Source organism: Desmodus rotundus, chromosome 8 (assembly GCF_022682495.2).
Source record: "Desmodus rotundus isolate HL8 chromosome 8, HLdesRot8A.1, whole genome shotgun sequence".
NCBI classification, from domain to species: Eukaryota; Metazoa; Chordata; class Mammalia; order Chiroptera; family Phyllostomidae; genus Desmodus; species Desmodus rotundus.
Genome location: NC_071394.1, coordinates 87,075,643 through 87,100,190, shown reverse-complemented (window position 1 = coordinate 87,100,190; position 24,548 = coordinate 87,075,643). Strand labels below are relative to the sequence as shown.

The following is a 24,548-nucleotide window of genomic DNA, read 5'->3' as shown; positions in this document are numbered from 1 at the left end:
CCTGTTAGTCCCACACTCCGCCAGTCTCGGTCCCCCCACGCAACACAAGTCCTCTCTGCCCTGGCTGCCCATCTCTGCCCCTCCTACCAGTCTGGATGAATGTTTATTTTTTATTTCCTTGGTGTCGGACTTCCTTGCCGTTCGATTTTCTGTGAGTTCTGCTTGTGCGAGGAGGCGCAGTGTGTCTACCTACGCCGCCATCTTGGTGCTCTATCTTCTCTATTTTTATAAATATATAGTAAAAGACAATTCCTGATACATAAGACAAGTATAGAACAGTGTTTAAAGCAGAGGAAAGTTAGTTTGAAAACGCAGTCAGTGATTTAAGAACTCCCAGGGAAGCAACTGTTCTACCTCAATGACAATAATTTATGTAACTAATGTTTTCAGGGGGCGGGGGGTGGGCAGGGAGAGTAGCATTATTGTTTTTGCAATTGTTTCAAAATACTTGCGCCAAGTATTTTGAAGCATATTATGACAGCAGGAGTGAAAATAGAATACATGAGTATATTAATTGTCTATATTTGTTTCTTCTTGATTCCAGCAATAATCCTATTTGACTTTGTGACATTGGAGAGTGGGTGACTACGTGATCTACAGAAGAAGGGAATGGCCTCAGTGTATGGTAAGTCTCTCAAGGGCTTTCCATGATTTCAGCAAATAAGCCCTCCCTGCCTTTTGCCTACACTTATTACAAAAGCCTCACGACTAGTCGCCTGGCCACCAGGCCCTCTCAATCTCATCACTTCTACCACATGGCTGTTGGAGTGACATTTTTAAAGCCCCAAACTGACCGTGTCACCTCACTATTTGACATCCTTCCCAAGAATCACTTTGGCCCAATCCTGTGGCATTTATTCCCACTCAGCACCATGCCCACGGTTTACTGCATGCCCAACCTCCCAGGCCAGCCTCTCCAAGGGCAGCACTCTAGTGCAAAAGACTGGGCAAACTGTCTGGCATACAACCGGCAATTAAAAAGGCTGATGGAAGAAATAAGAACTCAACTTAGGGATCATATTGTCTTCAAAGGAAGGGAAATGAAATTAAGTATATGTTTTAACATCCAGAAGGTGTCAGAGTCATTTGGAAACAAGGTTGATTTGCCCTAAGCACTTATACTATTGACTGGGCATTGATGACAAAAAACATCAGCAAGCAGTATAATGTTTTTAAGTATTATTGATGATTCAATACTCCAAAATATTTCTCCGCCAATCACAAAACTAATTTAACTGTCAGCCGCACAGGGCCAGATGTCAAAAACATGTGTTAAAAAGCCTTAATATGCCATGATCTACTTGATTAACAGCTAACTTGTAGAAATTCCAACAATGTGTTCTTGTTTTAGTCTTATTTGCATTGGCAAGTGCTCCCTGCGCACTCATCTGGCCCTGCACGGGTCTAATCTCTTTGTGCTTTATCGCAGGGTGGGAATTGAATTGCAGTGGCCTCCAGCACCGCTATCTGGCTTTCTCAACTGCTTATCTAGTATGTGGCTACAGCAAGGCTTGGGAGACCAGCTTTATAAACACCATGCGTTCAGTCTCTTGAGCTTCTGTGTGTCAATCCTAGAACGAGGTCATACTCAATCTTAACTTGCTAAGTGGCGTTATTTTTTGCAAATTCTGAATGTGTGAATAAGTTCCTGGAAATTAAAAGAAGTAACACACTCCCTGGGATGTAATAACCCAAGTGGAATGGTGAATAATGCCTAATGGGTTCTATTCATTGGCCAAAAGACAGCAAATAATTCAATGTTCTTATGAATCTGTAATTGTTAATCAATCATTTTATTTTTTGCACCATGCCTTGTTCCAGAAGATCTATTCAATTATATGTGGATAAAATTAAGAACTTGTGAGGGAAATGCCATTAAGAAGATGATGATGTCAAACGCACAAAGACAAGAAGGTTTGAGATTTAGTCCTACTCCATCACCCGTGAGCTGAGTGACCTTGGGATAATACAGGGTAGGCAACAAAGTCCCAACCAAGGGCCACCTTAGAGCATAAGTGACTTCCTGGAGTGCTGGGTTAGAAATTAGCTGTGCCAAGGTTGATTAATGATGTCTGCACAGGGCTCAGACGTGGCAAGTGATGCAGCACATTTCCTAAATTTTATTTCTGGGCAAGTCATTTTACCTCACTAAGCCCTTTTCCCATCTTTAAAATGATAGAGCATAGATTAGTGTTTATCAAAGTATGGTCTTCTAACCACGTGCATCAGAATCACTGGGCATGATGCTATTAGAGTTGTCTCATTTTTTTCTCCCCTTTATTCTCCTCCACCTTGTAACCCCACTCCCACCCACACTCCCCCCACCCTTAGTTCATGTCCATGGGTCGTACATATAAGTTCTTTGGCTTCTCCTTTTCTTATACTACTCTTAACCTCCCCCTGTCTATTTTGTACCTACCATTTAGGCTTCTTATTCCCTGTACCTTTTCCCCCATTCTCCCTTCTCCCCCTCCCTACTGACAACCCTCCCTGTGATCTCTATTTCTTTGATTCTCTTACTGTTCTAGTTGTTTGCTTAGTTTGTTTTTATTTTTGTTTTTGTTTTTAGGTTCAGTTGTTGATAGTTGTGAATTTGTTGTCATTTTACTGTTCATAGTTTTGATCTTCTTGTTCTTAGATAAGTCCCTTTATCATTTCATATAATAAGGGCTTGGTGATGATGAACTCCTTTAACTTGACCTTATCTGGGAAGTACTTTTATCTTCCCTTTATTCTAAATGATAGCTTTGCTGGATAAAGTAAGGTATTAGGATGCACACAGAAGTTTGATACCCATAAATACTGGAATAAATATTAAAATCCACTAGTCTTTGTCCTATGATAGCAGGCCTTGCCATTTCCTATCCAATGATTTCATCTGTTTTTCAAATACATTAGCATTGTAGTTGTGGCACCTTTAGAAAATTCCCTCTCAATAAATTTCTCTGCTTGCTTTTATCCTTCATTACTGGGAAAGGCAAAAAAACAAAAACAAAAATCAGATGCAAATAGCATTTGCATACTAACAGTTCACGGGTCAAAGCTAGCCCACATACCTATTTTCTTTGGCCTGGGCATTCTTTTTGTTAAAAATCTGAACCGGGATGTTCTGAGACAGGTCAAGGACTACCCAGCTCATCACAGTTGCCAATACTCCCTACTCCATCACAGCAAACCCACTTCTCTCATTTTTGTTCCCTGCCAGCCCTTTGAGGAGGCATCTAGGTTCTCAACTCCCCATCTATGGTACAATTCAGATTTCATGTGCCTGAGACTGAGGCTCAGCAAATTGAACAATTATGCTCATGGTAGTTCCAAAATTGAGAATGGAACTTAGAGATCAGACAATTTAAACATGCATTTTGAAAAGAAGGTGCTAAGATACACTTGCAGCAGAAGAGGCTTGCCCCACTTGATGCAGTTATCAAGCAGTGGAGGCAGGATGAGGGGCCAGACTCCCACAGACCCCAGCTGTCCTTCCCAGCCATCCCCTTGGCTGCAGAGGAAGTGCTTAAGGAAGGGAGTAGTTTTAGATTTGGGAATTCTTTGGGATTTAAACTAGAATAAATCAAATCTTAATAGAGCCAAGGGGAAAAAATGATAAAGTTCTGCCAAGAATTCACAGCATGGAAAATTATACAGTATATGTTTACTTCTTTACATTTGGAGAAAGAAATGAAGACGTACAAATAGACTGACATCCTACCACTGGAAAGCTGCAAAGGGGTTACATAATCATTAATAGTTTGAACTAACATTCCCTCATTCAAATTTTACAAAGGAAATTATTACAGAGAGCTTTGGAAATATATATATTTTTTGGAAATACAATCTTGAAAACTAAAAATAGAAGAGTATCTTTCCCTGAAAAATCACTATATTTACACTTCTTACAAGTCTTCAAGTAAAATCTAAAATCTCACAATATAATCCTCAATTTATAATCTTATAACTTTTAATAGGAACATGAAGACCATCCAGCCATAGAATATGACTCTTTTTTCTCTCCTATATTTTTCACATAGGTTAGTGGTTCTCAGGCTGCAGTGTACATCAAAATGACCCTGGGAGGTGGCTAAATGCAGGTTCCCAGGCCCAACACAAGGTTCTGATTCAGTAGGCATACATGGGGCCTAATAATTTAGATTTTCAACAAGCACATCCTGGTAATTCTGAAAAAGTCAAATAAGGCCTCCTTAAGATACACAGGTTTACAAAACCTGTGGGACCATTTACTCCAATGTCCCCATTCCACAAATGGGAAATTTGAGGCCCTGGGAGAGAGAGTTACTTAACTTCTGAAATCCTATGTATTTTACTTATTTATTTATTGTCTGTTTCTCCTTCACACCCATTAAAATCTAAACCCCAAGAGACCCAAGATTTTGACTCATTTTTTTCTCTGCTGCATCTCCAGTGCCCGCTCACTCAGCCACTGTTTGCTGAGCACTCCCCTGGCAGGTATTATTATACTCGGCACTCGGTAAAGGCGAGCTAACACACATAAATGGCACACAAATATGGGTACGCTTCTTGGGCTTCCAGTCTCGCAGAGGAGACCAATTCATCACATAAAAACAGACAAAAGTACAATTAAGATTGTAACATGAGCTCTGGGAAGTTCATAGTATTCATGAGAACATCATGAAGGATTTTACCTACCAGGGTGCCCTGAGAAAATGACTCATAAAATAATAATAACCATAGCTATAATGTATTATACCTATTGTTCTAAATCAGAACTGAGGAATAAACTGAGGAAGTGAAAGATTAAGTAGTTCGTCCAATGTAGTAAATGACAGACCTAGGATTTGAAGCCACGTAGTCTGACTGCAATGCCCACATTCTTAACTATTGTGCAAAATAATTTCTCAGGAAACTGAGCTCTCAGAAGAAGAATTAAGTCTACAGAGAGCAGAGAACATTCTAGGAGCAGTAATAGCATGTGCAAAGGGTCTGGGGCAGGATGGAGAATGGTACAGCTGAAAATCTAGAAGGCCAATATAGTTACAACATAGAGAACAAGGGAAGAGAGATGTGGGATGAGGCTTGAAAGGGAGGAAAGAAGGAAGAAAGAAAAAAACAAAGAAAGGGGGTGGGGGAGAATAAAAAGGAGAAAGGGAAAAGGAGGCAGTGTGGCAGGGAAAGAGGAGTAAGACAGGCAGAGGGGTGGTTGGTCAGATAAGAGCCAGATCAGATGAAGGGATGGACTCTATGGGCCAGGTTAAAGATTTCACTTTTTATCATCTTAAGAACAATGACAAGCTAGTAAAGGTTTTAAAGCAGGGCCAGGGGTGAGGTGATCTGGTTGCATTTCTAGAAGATACCCTGGCTTCAGTATGCCAAGTCTACTGAAGAGGGCTAGCATGGGAGTTGGTGGCCCAGCTGGGGTTGTGGGTAGTGTGCACGGGAAAAAGCGGGCACATTTCAATGCATCTGGCAGATCTCCTCCCAACCATGTTTTGCTACATCTTGATACCCCGCTTTGTAGTCCAAACTCACCTTCTCTGACAGAGCCTCCTCCAGTGTTGCCAGGGCAGTGTCTGTATTACTGGAATCTGTCTGCAGGGACTTCACTCTGTCTTTCAGATTGGTCAGCTGCTTGTCTTTATCCCTAAGTTGTTCTTGCAAATTTTCAATCTGAAAATAAAGATGACCATATTTATTGTGCATTTGATTATATATCTGGGGCCAAGATTCCAGAAGTGAACTTAAAAAAAAAATAGACTTGAGATTATGGAAATTGTCAGCATTACGAGGTTACACTTGGCTTAGAATCAATGCTGTTTTGATGAGGCCTTCCGTCTTCCATATAATTCAAACGTGCATTTTTGACAGATGAGCAGAATATCTCCTTCCATATAAATGTAACCCCATTAGGCATGTAAGCACTATTATTTCTATCTATTTCTATCCCTTTCACCAGCTCTTTAAGTCTCAAATCCATAGACCTTACCATGGTACAGTGAATCAGAGAAACACACATACAGGATTTATTCACTCAGTGAACAGAACAGGATTTATTTACTCAGTCTGCACCAAGCACCGTATCAGTATAGAGCAGAACCTATGTAGTCATTCACTCACTCCTTTATTCAGCATTAAACTTTGTGATATGCCAAACGTTGTCAAGTGGCTGTTTCAAAGTAGCCACATGAAAAGCCAAGTAGGTTATCACCAGGAGACTGTTAATGGGAAGAACTTGTGATATAAATCAAATGTAACAAGTACTAAACACTCCATTTGGCAACTAAGTCATGTGCTGGCAACCTACCAGGCACTTTCATCCACTATCTGCAGTCTGAAATAAACACGCCAAACAGGCGATTATAACGCCTGCCCGGGAGCAGCAGCCAGGGCCTTCTAGTGGGCATTGCGTACATTATCATTCATGTTTTTATTCTCTGCTTTCAAACCACGTATTTCTTATCTAAGGATTTTTTAAAAAGCTCCACTGTACAAACAATTTATTCATATTAAGGGTTTTAAAATGACAAGGAAAAATAGTAGTACAACTCCAAGATAAGTCCATTCAAAATATTTGTATTCTGCACCCAGGCTTTCTCAGGAAATCATTCCAAATGCATGTTTCACAATGTGTGAGTCAAACAAATTTTCAGATTACTTGATTCATTTAGCATGAATCTGGAATGGCCAGTGGTAGCAGCAATAATGAGAAGGAGAAAGTGACAGCAGAGGTGGCAGCAGTAGCAGCACCAAAATGGTTGTGAACACAAAGGCAGTGCCGCTGCTGACCCTCAACCTATAGCACAGGTGGCAAACATGGGGCCCACGGGCCAAACCCAGCCCTCCACCTTCCTTTATCTGGCCCGGCACCTTGTTTCTACCTGGTTGCAGCACCAAGCTCTCGCTTAACTGTTAAGGAGTAGTTACATTTATACAGTCCTTAAATTACACTTGGCCTTTTGAAGGCAACCCCGAGGCTGATGTGGCCCCTGGTGAAAATGACACCCCTGATCTACTGGATGCAACCTGGCGAATTTTTCCAATGGTTACAATGGTGGTGGGAGAACAGAGATGAATTTTTCCTCCTTCCCTTCTTCCTTCCCTCCTTCCTACCTTCCCTTCTCCCTTCTTTCTTTCCTTCCTTTTTTTTTTTTTTGCCCATGTATCTTTTTAATAAGACATGTTTTCTTCTTTGAGACACATACCCTGGAAACTCAGGTTATATATCAAATAATTAACTTTCTCCTTCATCAAAATGCAGTGTGTTCCTATCTAGACGCCATTGTGAGAATTCACTGTTCCTCTATAGAAAACAGGAATTCGAAAGGCATAATCATCTGCAGTCAAAACAAAGGCTTCCTCCATTCCCGACAGGTGTTCACAGAGCCATACAACACCATAAGCAAACACATGAATGAGCAAGAATAGGGACATTTACATGTCAGGATGATGGTTGTTCTATAGTAGAAACCAGCAACTGAGAGGATTGATTCTTTTTAATTTTTAAAAAGATTTTTATTTATTTATTTTTAGACAGAGGGGAAGTAAGGGAGAAAGAAGGAAGAGAAACAACAATGTGTGGTTGCCTCTCACGTGTCCCCCACTGGGGAACTGGCCTCAACCCAGGCATGTGCCCTGACGAGGAATCAAACCAGCAACCTTTTGGTTCACAGGCTGACACTCAATCCACTGAGCCACACCAGCCAGGGCTCATTATGCAAAATATTTAAAAGCATGTTTGCATACAATTGTCACTAAATGGAATTAGTAGAATGCAAAGGGGGTAAAGCAGAATGTGAAAAAAATATAATTTTGTTTTAAAAAGTTCTTACATAAAACAAAATATATATAAAAGAAACTCACTTAAAATGTTCTTTTGTCAATGGTATGACTAATGATTTTACTTTTCTTCTTTATACTTTCCTAAGTCTGCTGACTTGTTCTCCTTGAACATGATAAACAGAAGACCAGGGAACCAGAATGAGGAAAAGTAGCCCAGAAAAATGCTCCAAGTTTTGATGCAGATGCTACTACTGCAGATGCTGTTGCCCCAGCTGCGGAATTCCAGAAACTGAGCACAAAGCCAGCGGAACACCACCACTAGCCCTGTAGCCATGCAGCGCCATGGCCTTGGCCTTGCAGTCACTGCAGCAGAGAGAGTTCCTCATATTCCCAACATCCCAACAACTCTGGGGCAGATACACCTAAGGAGCCGAATAAAGGTCAAGCACACAGCCCACCTGCAAAGGAATCTGAGAAACCAAGTGTTGACAATTCCACCTTCAGGCACGAGAGGACCTTCATAAGCTCAGAAGAAAATCAGAGTATGGGCAGCCAAAAAAGGACTCATGTCTACAACACCAAGGGAAAGACCTAAAACCAGCAAATTACACTGTCCTGGAACAATTATTCTAACTATCTCTCTAGGAAATTCTTACAAGGTTATAACTCTAAGCTTTGATTCAGACACTTGGCTAAATGTAGTTCATGCATCTCTTTGTTACCAGTCTGTGATAAGAAAACTAGAGACATTGAGAGTGTCCGTGTATCACTCCAATATTCAAGAACACGACTGATAGACTTCTCACCTTGAGCAGTATATAGACAAGGTGAGATGTTTTTGAACTCATGTGTCATTTGTGATCAGAACCGCACAGTGATCATACACAGTAGGACCACATATTGTTACATGACAGATTGGAAATTTTATAAAGAAACAGGTTGCTTAGTAAGCACAAATTTATAGACCTGATAATCTCTCGATGCTTCAGAATACCTTTCTTTTCCTGTTTTATTGTAAAATACACATAAAATTTACCATTTTAAATGTAGTTCAGCAATATTAAATAACTTCATGTTGTGCACCCAGGGCCACCATCCATCCCCAGGTGTCTGCACTTAATTCTACACAACTGTACCACACATAGATTCAAGTGGCCACCACCAAAGTCAAGATACAGAACAATTCCGTCACTATGGGGATCTCTTGTGTTGTTCTTTCACAGCTGCCCCTACTTATCTCAGGCGACCATGAATCTGTTCTCCATTTCCATAATGTTGTTATCCCAAAAACATTACATAAGTATAGTCAAACAGTATATAACCTTTAGGACTGGCTTTTTTTCCCACTTAGCATAATTTTCTGGAGATCCATCCAAGTTGTTATCTTTACCAATAATCTCTTCCTTTTAATTGCAAGGCCGTATTCCATGACACGGATATACCAGATTGTTGAATGATTCACCTATTAAAGGATATTGGGTTGTTTCCAGCTTGGGGCTATTACAAATAGACCAGTATGACCTTGTATAAGCACTGCTAAAACTGCAGAAACTAGGCTTACAAATAGAGTAGTATGAACATTCATACACAAGTTTTTTCTATGAACTTAAGCCTTCACTTCTCTGAGGTAAATGCTGCTGGAGTGCTATTGTCAGGTCATGTAGGATTTGAGCAATTTTAGTTGCATAAGAAACTGCCAAACTTTTCCAGAGTAGATGCACCATTTACATTCTGCCCGTAATGTATGAATGCTCTGGTCTCCCTCCATTCTCACCAACATCTGGTGTTGTCACTACTTTCTATTTCAGTAATTCTGATAGGTATGTAGTGATATGTCATTGCAGTTTCATTTGCATTTCTCTTGACTAATCATTTTGAGCATCTTTTCATATGCTTAATTGCCATCTGTAAATCCTCTTCAGTAAATGTCTGTTCTTGCTTTTTTGCCCATTTCTAACTGGATACTTTTTACTGCTGACTTTTGACAGTTCTTTATATACTCCAGATACTCATTCTTTGTCAGATATATAACTTACAATTAATTTCTGTATTTCCTTCCAGTCTGCAGCTTGTCTGTCTTTTCATCCTTTTCACAGGATCTTTCACAGCACAGCCAGTCCAGTTTACCACCCTTTTTCCCTTTATGGGTCATGCTTTTGATATCAATTCTATGAAATCATTCTCAAGCCCTAGATTCTGGAGATTTTATCCTATAGTTTTTCTAATAAATTTATAGTTTTCTGTTTTACATTTAAGTCCATACTTACTTTGATTTAATTTACCTAAGGTGTGAGGTTTGGCCAATATTCATTTTTCTTGCCTATGAATATCCAGATGGTTCAGTACCATTCATTTATTAAAAAGGCTATCTTCCTCCATTGAAATGTTTCTGCAACTTTGTAAAATAATCAGTGAGGCATATTTACACAGGGGTGTTCCTGGATTCCCTATTTTGTTCTATGGATCTATGTTTCTGTCTCTCCAATAATACCACACTGTCTTGCTTATGATAGATGTATAGTAAAGGTTAATATGAGTGGAGTGATACTTCCCACGTTATTATCCTTTTTCTTTCAAGATTGTTTTAGTTAATCTGGGGCTTTTGCTTTTCACAAAAAAAATTATAATAAGATTGTATATGTCAATAAAAACCCTTGGTGAAATTTTTATAGGAATTTCATTAAACCTAGTCAATTTTTGGAGAATTGACACCTTTACTATGATGAGTCTTCCAAACCATGAATACAATGTGTGTGTGTGTGTGTGTGTGTATTTGTTTAAGTCTTTTCTGATTTCTTTCATTAACATTTAGTAAATCTCAGAATAAAGATCCTGTACATGTATTGGTAAGTTCATTTCTAAGTATTTCACTTTCTTTGGTGTTATTATAAATGATATTATATTTTTAATTTTAGTTTCTACACATTCATTGTTAGTATATAGAAATACAATTAATTTTTATGGGTTGATCTTCTATCCTGAGATTTTATTGAACTAATTAGTTGTAGGAGATTTTATTTTTCTTTTTGATAATACCTTAGGATTTCGATTTTCTGTGTAGACAATCATGTCATCTGCAAAAAAGAAGAAGACTTTGGAGTACTACCTTCCATACAAGTGATGAAAGCAGATATCCTTGCCTTTTTCCTGAATTTAGGGAAAACATATTTAGTCTTAATGATGAAACACAGATATTAGCTATATGTTTATGTTTTTATTTGCAGATATTCTTTATCAAGTCAATGTGGTTTCCCTCTATTCCTAACTTGCTAAGAGTTTTTATTGTGACTGGGTGTCAAATTTTGTAAAATGCTTTTTCTATGTTAATTAACATGATCACATATTTTTTCTTCAGCCTGTTCAATGATTAATTTTTGAATACTGAACCAACCTTGCACACACCTGGGATAAATCACACTTAATCATAGTATATATTATTCTTTTCATGAACATTTGCCTGATTTTCTAATATTTCACTGAGGATTTCTGCAGCTCAGTTCATAAGAGATAGTGATCAATAATTAATAATTTTAGATTTGGGGAGTTTGTGGGGGTTTGTGGGGTTGTTCTTTTTTGTTTATTTATTTTTTGAATTGTCTTTTTCTGTTTTAGTATTGAGGTAATCCTGGCCTCATAAATGGGAAAATATTCCCTCTTTCCTTTTCAGTATAAGATTGAATAAAATTAGTGTTAATTCTTTTTGGTAATATTCTCCAGTGAAGCTATCTGGGCCTGGGTATTTCTTTTTCAACTACTTCTAAATTACAAATTCAATTTATTTAATGGGTATGAAACTATTCATATTATTTATTTCATATTGGCCAAGTTTTGATACTGTGTTTCCTGAGAAATTAGTCCATTTCTACTAAGCTGTCAAATTTATGAGTATAAAGTTGTCTATGATATTCTCCTACAAACTCTTTAGTGACTACAGAATCAAAATATCTCTTATTTAATTTCCGATATTAGTGATTTGTCTCTTCTTTCATCTTTGCAGTGTTGCTGGAGTTTTATCAATTTTACTGAATTTTTTTCTAAAATGCAGCTTTTAACTTTATTGAGTTTCTCTCTTGTTTCTGTTTTCCATGTTACTGATTTCTGATACTTTTATCATTTCTTTCCTCATACTTGCTTTACATTTATGTTCTTTTTTTTTGGTTTATTGCCATAAGAACTTTATTATTTGTGATATTCTTTCTTTTCTAAGTAATCATTTAATGCTGCAAAGTTTCCCATCAGCACTGCTATAGCCGCACCCCACAAATTTTGATACATTGTACTTTCATTTTCATTCATTTACATGTACATTTTTCCTTTGAGACTTCATATTCAAAACATGGATTATTTATTTAGCTTCTTTGAATCATGGATTATTAATAGATTTGTCTTTCTACTATCCATTTCTAGTTTGATTCCATTATGGTCAGAGAAAACACACTCTATGAATTCAATTCTTTTAAATATGTTGAGGTTAGTTTTACATCCCAGAATATGATCTACCTTGGTAAATGTTACATGTGTACTTGAAAAGAATGTACAGTCTGCAGTTCTTGGGTCGAGTGTTCTAAATGCCAATTAGCTCTTGATAAGAGGTCAGTTTTTCTATATCTTTGCTAATATCCTGTAATTAGTTCTATTAGTTGCTAATTGTAAGGTGGTGAAGTCCCTAAGTACAATTGTATTTGTCTATTTTTCCTTTTAGTTCCATCAATTTTCATTTCATAACTTTTGAAGCTCTTTTCTTTGTTGCGTACACATTAGGATTGCTATGTCTTCCTGGTGGATGGCTTCTTTTATTATATAATTATGTCATCCATTGTCTCTGCTCTGAAGTCTATCATCGGATATTAATATAGACATTATTCCTTTTTAATATTAATGTAAACATGATGTATCTTTTTATTCTTTTACTTTCAACCTATGTCATTGTGTTTGAAATGAATTTCTTATAAATCTCACATAGTCATGTCACGAGTTTTTAAAAACTCCACTCTGACAATGCATGCATTTTAATTGGTATATTTTGACCACTGATGTGTCAGGGATTAAGTCAGCTATTTTCTTTTCTGTTCATTTCCTCTGTTGTTCATTCCTCCATTTCTCTTATATTCCTGAGGGTTATACTTGAAATATTTTTAGGATTTCATCTTCTCCTATAACTGGAAGCCAAGAAATGCTTTTTAGAAATGGATTGCTTAATTTGTCTTCAAAATCCCATCCTGATTTGAAATAAAAAGAAGCAAAGTAACTTTTTAAAAAAGTAACCCAGAAAAACTAGTAGTGATGGGAAGATTCAGACAGACTATCTGACTGCAGAAACCCAAGCCCTGCACTTGAGCCTCCCCTCACCTGCCCGGGAGCCTTCAGAGCAGGAATTCTCGGCCCCTTTCCTGCTACTCCGAGTACTTACCGGTACTCCGAGGGCTCATTTCCCACCAGACGAGGGAGGGAAGAGAACCAGAGTCTAGCTGGGCAGTTGAATGCTTCACTCCCAAGTGGTGTGAAGCTACATGGCAAACAAGTTCAAACAAACTCAAGTAAACTCTGTGTTGCTAAATATTTTCAACACCAAAATGTCAAACACAGGATTTGCATGATACCACTAAGATCTACATTTCCTATCATGAGGCTGGCACATAGTAGGCTTTCACTAAACGTTCCTTGAGTGTAACCAAAATGAAATAATCCTGTGAAATACTACAGGAGACTCAGCTCAAATTACATTCCACCAGCCTTCCAGAGAACAACCAACCACATCATGACACCCTGTGGAATATTTGAGATACTGCACTCTTCAACTTCTACCGAAGCCCAATTCAAGTGGACAGGGGGGAAGCAGGAAAGAAAACAGCTCCCCAAAGTGCATAATTAATATTTAAAGTCTAGAATGCTCTTTTATCATTGGCAGTCTGACCATGGATAAGCACTCTCAAATAGAAGTGCCAGCTTCCCAAGCTCAGTGCTTATCTGACTTCCAGAACATTTATATGATTTCCTTTTTTTTAGAACTAATTTTAAAATGTGATCCAAGCTATAACCAAGACAGCATGTTCCCAAATAGTATGGAATTTTGTGTACTTTTTCTTTTAGACATAAAATGAATAGGCAGCAAATTTAAAACATCCCCAAATTGTTATAACATGAAACATCCTGAAAATGTCCAATGATAAAATGAGACGCAAAGTCCAAGGGAGCTTCTAGAATTCTCATGATGTACAAATATCCCTAAGTGATTGCTATGGACAAGATCTTCATGGTTTGCTAGCCATGGGTAAACATATAGACAACATGCAGGGTGGTTCAGAGGTTTGGAACCTCCTGAATAGGAAGAAATCCTAACACTGTACAAACACATTTCTGCTGTCATGATAGACAGAAAAATGATTTTACTTTCAGTTTCCACATCAGAAACTGAAAACCCATCAAAAACAGCATGCAAAACATTCCAATTTTTTTTGCTGCTTTGAACTCCCCCAAATAACAACTACGACAAAAGGCAAGGTGTACACAAAGGAATCACTATATGCAACAAATGTACATTTGTGCACACACTGAACAGGAAATAATTAAGAATTTTTTATGACACTAATTTTATCTGAAAGTCATAGCTTTCAGATTTCAAGTACATTACATAGATTTTTTGTATCATGTTTTGCATGCAGGGGTTGGGGGCTGGATGAAAGGGATTAAGCAAAAAAGAAAGAAAGGTGTGGGCATTGGCTGTGGGGGGTGTGCAGGCTGGGTGGAGGAGGGCGAAATTGGGACAACTGTAATAGAATAAACAATACGAAGGGAGGAAGGAAGGAAGGAAGGGAGGGAGGGAGGGAGGGAAGGAGGGAGGGAGGGAGGAGAAAGAAAAGAAGAAAAGAAAAGAAAAGAAAAGAAAAGAAAAGAAAAGAAAAGAAAAGAAAAGAAAAGAAAAGAAAAGAAAAAAGAAGAGAAAAGAAGAAACTCAGATACAGACAATAGATAGTATGGTGATTACCAGAGGGAAAGGGAGGTAGGGGGAGGTAAAAGAGGGTAAAGGGGGTGATAAATGGTGATGGAAGGAGACTGGACTTGGGGGTGGTGAAACACACCATACAATATATAGATGATGTATCATAGAATTGTACACCTGAAACCTATATAATTTTATTAACCAATATCACCCCAATAAATTCAATAAAAAATTTCAACCATGCATACACCTTTCAGTTTTATAGACTTCTTTACTTATTCAAATAGTAGCTGACATCAGAAAAATTGGTTCAAAACACTACAGAAAAGGGGAATTAAAAAATAAGACAAACAGAAAAATTTTATAACATCTTTAAAAGCTCATGAAAATCATATATAGATGATTCTGAATGTCAGATACAACTGATCTTCTGCAGATTTTTATGTATTTTCTTTTAATATTTGCACATTTATTTTCCACTCCCTAACTTTATTCTAAACTTGAAATTTAGTAAGCAAGATACTACCTGCCTTTCATGCTTGCTTTGTTTTTACTTAATTCCTAGGCTGCAATTCAATTGCAAATAATTTTAAATTGTAAGTATATCAGCTAATCTTTGACTATTTCAATAATGTATATTTTAGTAATTAAAAATTGTCATCACGACTAAAAAAATCATTAAACTCTTTAGGATAAAAGACTTTTCTTTTTTTTTTTTTTGTCCACACACTGTCAATAAACAAAGCTCTAATCTTGTCACTTTTTTGGCCACTGCCTCAGGAATGCTTCTTAAGTACTCAAAGGATTAAATTAAATCTCACCTGCAGACAGGCTTTACAATTCCGCCAAAAACCTAGTTCTCAAAGGAAAATTACTTTCATTATCCTAAGTTAAAACCAAAGATTCTGTCCTTTGGAATTTGCAGGAAAATAGCAGCATCAAAGAAAACAATTCACTTCAAGAGAGTTTGTTCTTCAGGATCCTGTCTAAAAGAATTATTTAAGATAGAATTTGTTTTGGGGAAATATTTTCTCAAGGTCATTCTAAGACAGCCATAAAACTGTGTCATTTAAATTATTTCAAGTGGATGTCTTTTCACAATTTTGACTGTCTTCTTGAGTTTTTAAGAGACTTTTAAAAAAAATTATCATCCTTGCTTTGAATTATAAATTTGGCTTATGCTCCTTTGCTTTTCTAAGAAATTATATAATTTTATGAACTAAACATTTAAAACCCGTGAAGGGAATAAAAATAAAAGATTTATTTATCTTGAGTTCAAAAGTGAAATAATAAAAGAAATTGAATTTGAGATTAAAGTATGTATGCATTTGGGTAAAAAATGACAGCACTCTAACTAGTATTTGAGAAACTATTTTCCAACTTAAAGTATTCTACTATGCTCTTTAATTTAATTTAAGAAATAATAGGATAAAATACTCACATTGCAGAAAATTTTCCCCTAAGAAGAGATAGCATTTCAAAAGGTCCCCCACCATGTTGTTACAAGAGCCTCTGGGGGGAGGATTAGGACGTGGTTCATTTTTAGAGTCTTGCATCTACTTCCTAAATAAACAAATCCTGGCTCTTTCTCCCCAAATCAAATACAAACCCAGAGGAAGGGTAGGGAGATGTACTACTAGGCTGAAAAATAGAAACATTATGTCAAAGCACCCTACATCATTATTTGCAGACAATTTATTTTGTTATTGGTTAGTATCCTTCATGCTAAATGTTCTGTCCCCTAAAGCAAATGTTCCATTTCAGAAACACAGTAACATGTGCTGGAAACAGAAACTGCCAAAGCAATAGTTCTGGTGGCTATAGAATGTGTTTGTGGTAGATGAGAAAAATAAAATGCACATTATTACTGAAGCTCAGTAAGTATGAATTTCACTGTCAATATAATTTGTAAATAACAGTAAAAATTAAATTCTGTACATCAGAATTCTTTTTCAGTTGGAATAAAACCTCTGTGAAATGCAGATTAAAGTATTTTTTTTAACCACCATCAGGCTATATCTAAAAGAAGTTTCTGTTACATGCTAGTATTAAAGGCAATATTTGCAAATTCACTTTTTATTTTCATCTTAGAAACTACAAGAAGTATAAAGAGTAACATTTCTTCATTTAGGTACATGAGCAACACTTGTTGGATTATTCCATAAATTAATATTTTTTTCCTTTGATTTTTACATTTAATTCTTTAAACAATGTGATTTATATATACTTAGCAAGAGTTGCCTTGGCCTTACCCTTCCGGAACCCAGTCAGGAACGGCTCTGACAGGACCTCAAAGACAGATCCAACTCCTATTCACTTCAGATGGGTTTCTTCAGGGACATCTAATCATAAGCATCATTCTAACTAAAACCATGGTGTTGTGTCTGAGCTTCACAAATGTTATACGTAATTCTGAGCATATTTAACATTTCTCTCAAATATTTTGGGAACTAAGCTTGAAAGGATCTCTGGACATGAAATTTTTGTGAGGCTAGGGCCAAATCCCTTCTCAAGGGTTTTTACATTTCACAATGAGTTATGTTCTTCATTGGAACCAAGGGTGGGCAGACAAAAGGCCCACACAAATGTAGTTCGTCACCTCTGAGAGACACCAGCATCCAAAGACACCATCTATTCCTGTCTCTCATTGTGTTGTGATGAATCGCACATCTGTAATATACTCAATTACTAAAATATAAAAATTATCCAAAATAGTGTGGTTTCCAACTTGACCACATTTAAGAATCATCTGGGTACCTAATAATGCAGGTTCCTGGGCCCCAGGACCGGAGGTGCCAGCTCATTGGGTACAGGGGGAGGTTTGGTAATGTGCATACTTAACAAGTGCTTCAGGTGATTTTGATATAACAATCCATGAATCACTAAAAAATTAAAAAAAAAAAAACCCGCACTGGAACTGAAATATTTTTACATCAACCTCAGCCTAGAAAATAACAGTGACTACCCATTTTTCCCTCAGTATTCATTTTCTTCAAGAAAAATCAGCAATAGCTTCATTATTCTCTCATAACTAAAGTTATTTTTCAAAGGTCTGAGAATTCAGAAAGCATCCCCAGAACACGGATCTAGACGGAGGCTGGGAAGGTGGTTCCTTTTCCCTGGCACCTTCCTTCTCACAGACAGAACACACATCAGCCGCGTTTGCATTTGGTAGGAGCATCTTCTCTGAGAAAGCAAGGGCCTGACGGAGAAGATCCAATCTCCCTGAACAGTTCTGTAAGCGGGAAGTCACCAGTCACTTGTAACGAATTCTAAATTCACAGCCCAAACCATTGGAAGTCTAAGATTTAACAAAGAGGCTGAAGATATAACAAACACACGTAAAAAGAACAGGACCTGACAAATTCCAGTGGATAGAGCTTCAACACAAAGGACACAGGTTCTGCATATTCTCTGCCTCTCAAGTTCCTGGTCGAAGAACTTCAAGGAATCATATTGTATTGGAAGAAAAGAAGCACAAAAAGATTGTGAACAGCAGCCTGCAGGCCTATGATCTAAACCCAGGGGCTGGACAGACAGCTGAAATGGCTAAACAAGACTTTCCTTTTCTTCCTTTCAAAGTTGAACATCGCCCATTCCTCCCAGCAGAAACCATCTGCATTTGAGAGGTCTGATTCCAGCACTTGCAGAATTTACACAATAAAATAATGACACAGGCTCCAGGTTCATCTGGCTAATGGAAAGTAGTCTGTCTTCTGCAAAGTGTCAAAAATTCAATCTCATCAGCTAGCTTGACACTAAAGAAAACGAAAACCCGCTTTTTTCCCCCAATTAAATTCCTTAAGCTTTCCTGGGAGGCTAGGAAATCGGAGACTTAAAGAGGCAGTCTGCTTTTGTTTATGCACTTTTGTTTCCTATTAAGATCTAGAATGCGTTTTGTTCTTTTATAGTCCAAGGCAGGTCTCCCACATGTAATTTCTGAATCTTATGGGTCGATGTTTCAAGATAGCCACCAACTTTGGTCCTTCGTTAGTGAACTCTGGTCCTCTAATACCTAACTTGATGAAAAAGTAGGACCTGAACCCAGATTCTAAACATCATGCTTTCTTTTCTATTTTTTAAATTCAGCTAGCTGCTACTTTAGTATTTATTTTTTAATATTTAATACGGACTGAACACAGAATGACCAATAACAGCTCTTCTATAAGCATTTACTCTAGACTGGTCTGAGTAAATGCTACATATTATTAGCATGTCCCGTTGTCCCTCCCTTCCTACAGGTATAGTCTCAGGAAAGATCAAACTGTTACAAGACAGTGCACAGCAATTATTCATTTATTCAGTATTGGGCTAATATTTGAATATCAGGTATCTTTGCAGACCCGGAGAAGAAGCCAGACAAGCTCCCTGCCCCCGTGGAGCTTATGTATATTAGAGGAAAAAGTTAATAAACAAGTCAACAAATGTTCACAAAATATAGTAACTTCAGCAATAAGTACAAGGTCTATTAAGAAAACAAATCAAATTGGGGAACAGAGAATGATGCAGTTGGAACAGAGTTATGTCAGATGAGTGCTCAAGAAGACTTTGTGGAGGAGGTGACATCTACGCAGAGACATGGGTGCTGCGAAGAAAAACTGGGGAGCACTGAGATGCAAAGGCCCTGAGGTAAAAAGAAGATGGGGAAGTTCAGAAGAGCAAGAAGGCTTCCCAAACACAAGCCAACACACAGCATCATATTGCCTGGTACAAGACTTTTAATCTCCAAAGAAATGTGATTTGATAGTTCTACAAAAGCAGAGGCAGTCACCCTTTCTTTTGTTATGTATTTATTCACACATTACTTTACAGAAAATTGTGGAGTGGCTGTCTAGTTAGATGATTTACAGAAATATGTTTTCTACCATGGGACTCCTAACCTAAGGGTCCATTCAACAACAGTTTATCAAACAGACACCACAGAGACAGAAGAGGAGCAACATCTGATGCCTGGAGACCCAACCAGAACCTCCCCCAGAAATCCAGAGAGACGAAATGAACTAGGAATTAGACAGGGCAACCCTCCGAGGTTGAGCTGATCAGGTGGTACCTAGTCTCAAACCTGGGTGGGAGGCAGGAATACATTCTTGAACCTCAGAGAAACTAGGATTCTATTTCTAGCTTCTAAGGTTCTGGGGTCTCTACAAGGTCTCAGGCAAGGGTGTCAGAGGGAAGAAAGAACCTACAGCACCAAGATATTTTGTAGTGCAGAAAAATGGTGAAGCCCCCTACATTCTGGAGTCATATCATGAATAAGAGCACATGCAGGCCTGAGAAAAGCAGGATTTCTCCCAATTTTCTGAGCAACATAAAGCAACTCTTTTGATGGTCCTGGGCTCTAATCTCTGTAGTTGAAATGATAATAATATTTCCCTAGTCACATTCATTTATTAAGCAGATACTAGCTGAACACTGGACACCCAATAGGTACTCAGACATAGCAGCAAACATCCCAGCTCCCATCTTCAAGGACCTTCATTCATGTCTAAGGGGAGAAGACCCAGAAATAAACAGGAAATTACAATACAGTGTGACATTCTGAGTAAGCACAGAGCTATTGTGGCACCTAGGAAAAGTATCTACCTCATTCTGTAGGGTCAAGGAAGATATACTATAAAAAGTGACCACTAAACTGAGAGCCAAGGGACAAATAGGAATTAGCAGGTGGGAAGTGAGGCGGCAGGAGAGGAGAATGTTCAAGTCTGAGGGAGGAATTAGTGCAGAGTCAGAGGCAAAAAAGAGCAATGATGTGTTCTGGAGTCTGGAAATAGTTCCAAATGGCTGGAGGAGAGAGTGAGAGGGTGCAGTGGTACAGATGAGACCCAGATTATAAAGGGTGTTGTGAGAATGCTAAGGACCATTATCCTCAGGACAACTGGAACCTTTAAAGTTCGGAGCATGGGGGTGGCATGACTGGACTTGTGTATGATTGTTCTGGAGGCTGTGGGTGAATATATGGGAGGGGCAGAGTGACAGAAGAAAGGGCAGGCAGCCCCACAGCCATGCAGGTAGGATTACAGTAAAGGGGTGCAGAAGACAGCGACTGGACAACTTCAGCAGATGAATGGACAAACAACCGCAGTTCAAGCAGGCAATGGAATCGTACTCGGCAATAAAAAGGAAAAGGCTACTGATACCCACAGCTGTGTGAATAAATCTCAACTGCATTATGTCACGTGACAGAAGCCAGACCCAAAGTCTACATATGTGTGAGTCCATTTACATAATATTCTGCAAAGGGCAAAGATGGGACAAAACAAAAGATCAGTGGTTGCCAGAGGTAAGGCTCACTGCAAAGGTGCCCAAGGGAATTTTGCAGGATAATGAAACTAGTATATCTACATTACTGTGGTGGTCACATGAGTGTATGCAATTTTTACAGATATTTTTTAAATTTTTAAGATTTTTTTAGAAAAATTTTAGGTTCACAGCAAAACAGAGTTGGTACAGAGATTTCCCACATACCATCTGCCCCCACACAGCCTGCCCCATTATCAACACCACTCACAAGAGTGGTACATTTGTTACAACTGAACCTACATCAATCATCATAATCACCCAAACTTCGTACTGTACATTACAGCTCAGTCTTGGTGTTGGACATTCTATGGTTTGCACCAATGTGTAACACCTACCCGTACAGTATCAAAGTATTTCCCTGCCCTGCGCATCCTCTGTGATCTGCATAGTCATCCTTCTTCCCACACCCAGCCCTGGGCAACCTCGATATTTTTACTGTCTCCATATTTTCAACTACATGCATTTTAAAAAATGCTTAGTTGTGTACCCAGGAGAGTGGATTTTACTGTATATAAACCATATCTCATATTTCTAAAGTGACTGGACTGGTAAAAGTGTATATCAGTCTAAGGGTGGTACCACTGAGACTCAAGGGAGAGATAGCCTATGGGCTGCAGGAGTTGTTCCTATACCCCTCCCTCAGTCTGGAACACTCAACAGTTGGGTTTGGGATCATCAGGGAACTTGAGTGGATTGTTGGTGGACTGTCTCAGCTTCATATGCAAAAAGAGGTGGGAAAGTACTCCAGTCAAGTGTGAAATCCCTGCAGGCTTACAGGACTCCCCACCAAACTGTCTCTGCTTAAGTCCCCAGCTTCCTCTCACTCTGCCCCTTTGCTCCAGTCACAGTGAAGTCCTTGAAATGCTAATCTCCCCCAACTCCACATTCTCTGGCTTGGCACACAGCTTGTCTTTCCTCCTTTCCCTGAAATGCCACAGGTCTCTCCCTGATCTTCCTGTCCACCCCCCCACCACTTCCACCCTCTATGCTCTCAGCAGCTACACTTTCTCATGACACTCCCTGCAGCTGGTCAGATCATTGACTTCATAATCACAACTGCAGCTTGACTTTTGTTTTGACTGTCATTTTCCACTGAGGCTCCAATGGACAGGGACTCCTCCTCTCTCACCCCCTGCTGTTTTCCCAGCACATAGTAGGTCCTCAAAATACATATGTGTTAAATGAATTCCAACAAATCATTCATTAAAAATGTCAGGTCTGTAGAAGATGCTCTGGAAAATCTTTTTTTTTCTTACTACCAAGTGTTTTTTTAAAATGTATTTATTTTTTACTGTTCAAGTACAGTTGCCTCCATTTTCACCCCACCACGTCCTCCCCACCCCCCCTCCCTACCTGCCACCCTTGAACCTACCCTCTTTGGCTTTGTCCATGTGTCCTTTATACATGTTTTGGGGGAAAACAATTGAAAAAAAGTCTTACAAGGCTTTTGCAGAGAGAAGAAACCCCCTGCCCATGCATTTCCCTGATGCATGCTGCTGAAGTACTAAAGATAATACACATGCATCCAGGACCTATTTAGAGTTCAGAATGAGATGCTTCTCTCAGCTATAGGCTTAATGAGAACTTTGCTCTCCTTGTTCTAGAATGAATGCAATTTGTGATTCATAGATTCAATAAGAGACCTAGGAATAATTTTCCAAGGATTCTTGGAACTCAGATAAGTGCTAGAATGAAAATATTTACCAACAGATTAAGGTGGTTCCAACATTTTCATTGTAAACCCCTATTTCCAGAGACTTACATGATAAGCCAGCTGTAAAACTTAATTCTAAACCGAAACTTGCCAACTAATGATGGACTGTCTTCACAGACTGGTTTGTTTTTTTTTTTAAAGAGAGAGAGAAAGAGAGAGCCAGAGAAAGATAGAGAGCCAACCTTTGGCTGTTTGTATAAGTTACTGAGTTGCCAAACAAGAGAAACTGAAAAGCAGTTTTCAGTGTTTCTTTAAATCATCCCTGCAGAGGCAAAGTATCTTTGTTTTCAACATCAATCTTAATAAGCAGTGATCAGGATGAGACCATTGCGTGAACATGAGAAATGTTTTCATGGGAAAGCTGACTCAGGCAAAATTGGATAACTTCCTTCAACATAGCACACTGGGTAGCCACTAAAAACCCCACAAATTTAACCGGTCACATTTATTTGTCAGAATTAGTCCCAAGATATAAGAAACAGCAACTCCTGCTGTTCTGTAGATGCAATAAATTGAGCATAAACTATGCTCTCTTAGGTCCCCCACAGTCTCAGAGAGAAAACCAGGCTGAGAAATGTAGGCACTGTGTGCACTGTCCATTTTGCTTAACAGAAAGTATAAATAACAGTCACACAATTCTAGCAATATGCCCTTGGCCCTGACTGTAAAATCCCAGCATGTCTTCAGCCAAGTTCAGAGGCAATACCATCATGCATGCCCTATGGATAGTTTAACAATCATTACACACTTGTTTGCTCTATGCAAAGCTACATATTGCCTTCAGCAAAAAAAAAGAAGAAGAAGAAAAAGAAAGAAAGAAGAGAGAGAGAGAGAGAGAGAGAGAGAGAGAGAGAGAGAGAGAGAAAGAAAGAAAGAAAGAAAGAAAGAAAGAAAGAAAGAAAGAAAGAAAGAAAGAAAGAAAGAAAGAAAGAAAGAAAGAAAGAAAGAAAGAAAAGGAGCTTGAAATTATGTGGCCATATGGATTCTCTTCTGGGCTCTGTTATGAATCCACTTTAGGCTTTAAATTAGAGACATTAAATAGGGAGCCAGTATTATGGGAAAAGGCAGCACAGTGAAGTGCAAGGTCAGCAAACTCTGGCCCACAGTCCAGTTTCTAGCCCACCACCTGTGTTTGTAAATAGAATGTACTGAAACCTAGCCATGCCCATTTGGTGTACATAATGTCTACACCTGATTTAGTGCTGCAAATGGCAGAATTAAGTACTGCAATAGAGACCATATGGCCCTTTAAGAAGATGTTTGATGATCTCTGGTGCAGTGGATATGAAGAGATTAGATCTCTGTGTGACCTTAGAGGGGATAGCTAATCTCTTTGAGCCTCGGGTTCATCCACTGTAAGATGGGATCTAAATATAATAATACATATCCCATAGGGTAATTATGATGACTACAGGAGTTAATGCATCTGTAGAAAACTGAGGGGGGATGGGATTTTAAAAGATGGCACCTGAATTTCATTTGGGGATAAAATTACCCTTGCTTAGGGAAATATGAAATATTACATAGTCCTCTTCATGTGGGAAGGATAAAGGACTGGAGATGTGGTCTGTAGGGAGGCAGGGGAGCATACAGAGACCATAAAGTCCACTATATGGGGTAGGGCTACGGTACGAAAGAAGATAAACAGGTGGACTAGGGACAGAAGTGGGCAAGAGACAGGGCCAAGCAACTTGGCAAGCTGCTGAAATTAGGAGACAAAGGTAGCCCATGAGAAACTCCGCATGAGGCAGCACAAGCCTTGTGAAGAATCAGGTATCCTGAGGCTTCATGTTCCCAGGTCTGCCCTATTATGACCTGCTTTCCTGCCTCAATGTTTTAGGAAAG

At 38.6% G+C, this 24,548-nt stretch overlaps 1 protein-coding gene across 1 annotated transcript in view; it reads right to left on the bottom strand.

Moving 5' to 3' along the window:
- The window catches only part of ERC2 (ELKS/RAB6-interacting/CAST family member 2), a 932,688-nt gene that overhangs the window by 497,704 nt on the left and 410,436 nt on the right, over window positions 1-24,548 (bottom strand). The window contains exon 8 of the mRNA XM_053930289.1: window positions 5,503-5,640. Within this exon, the coding sequence (XP_053786264.1) occupies window positions 5,503-5,640 (138 nt within the window). The remainder of the gene's footprint in view (window positions 1-5,502; window positions 5,641-24,548) is intronic.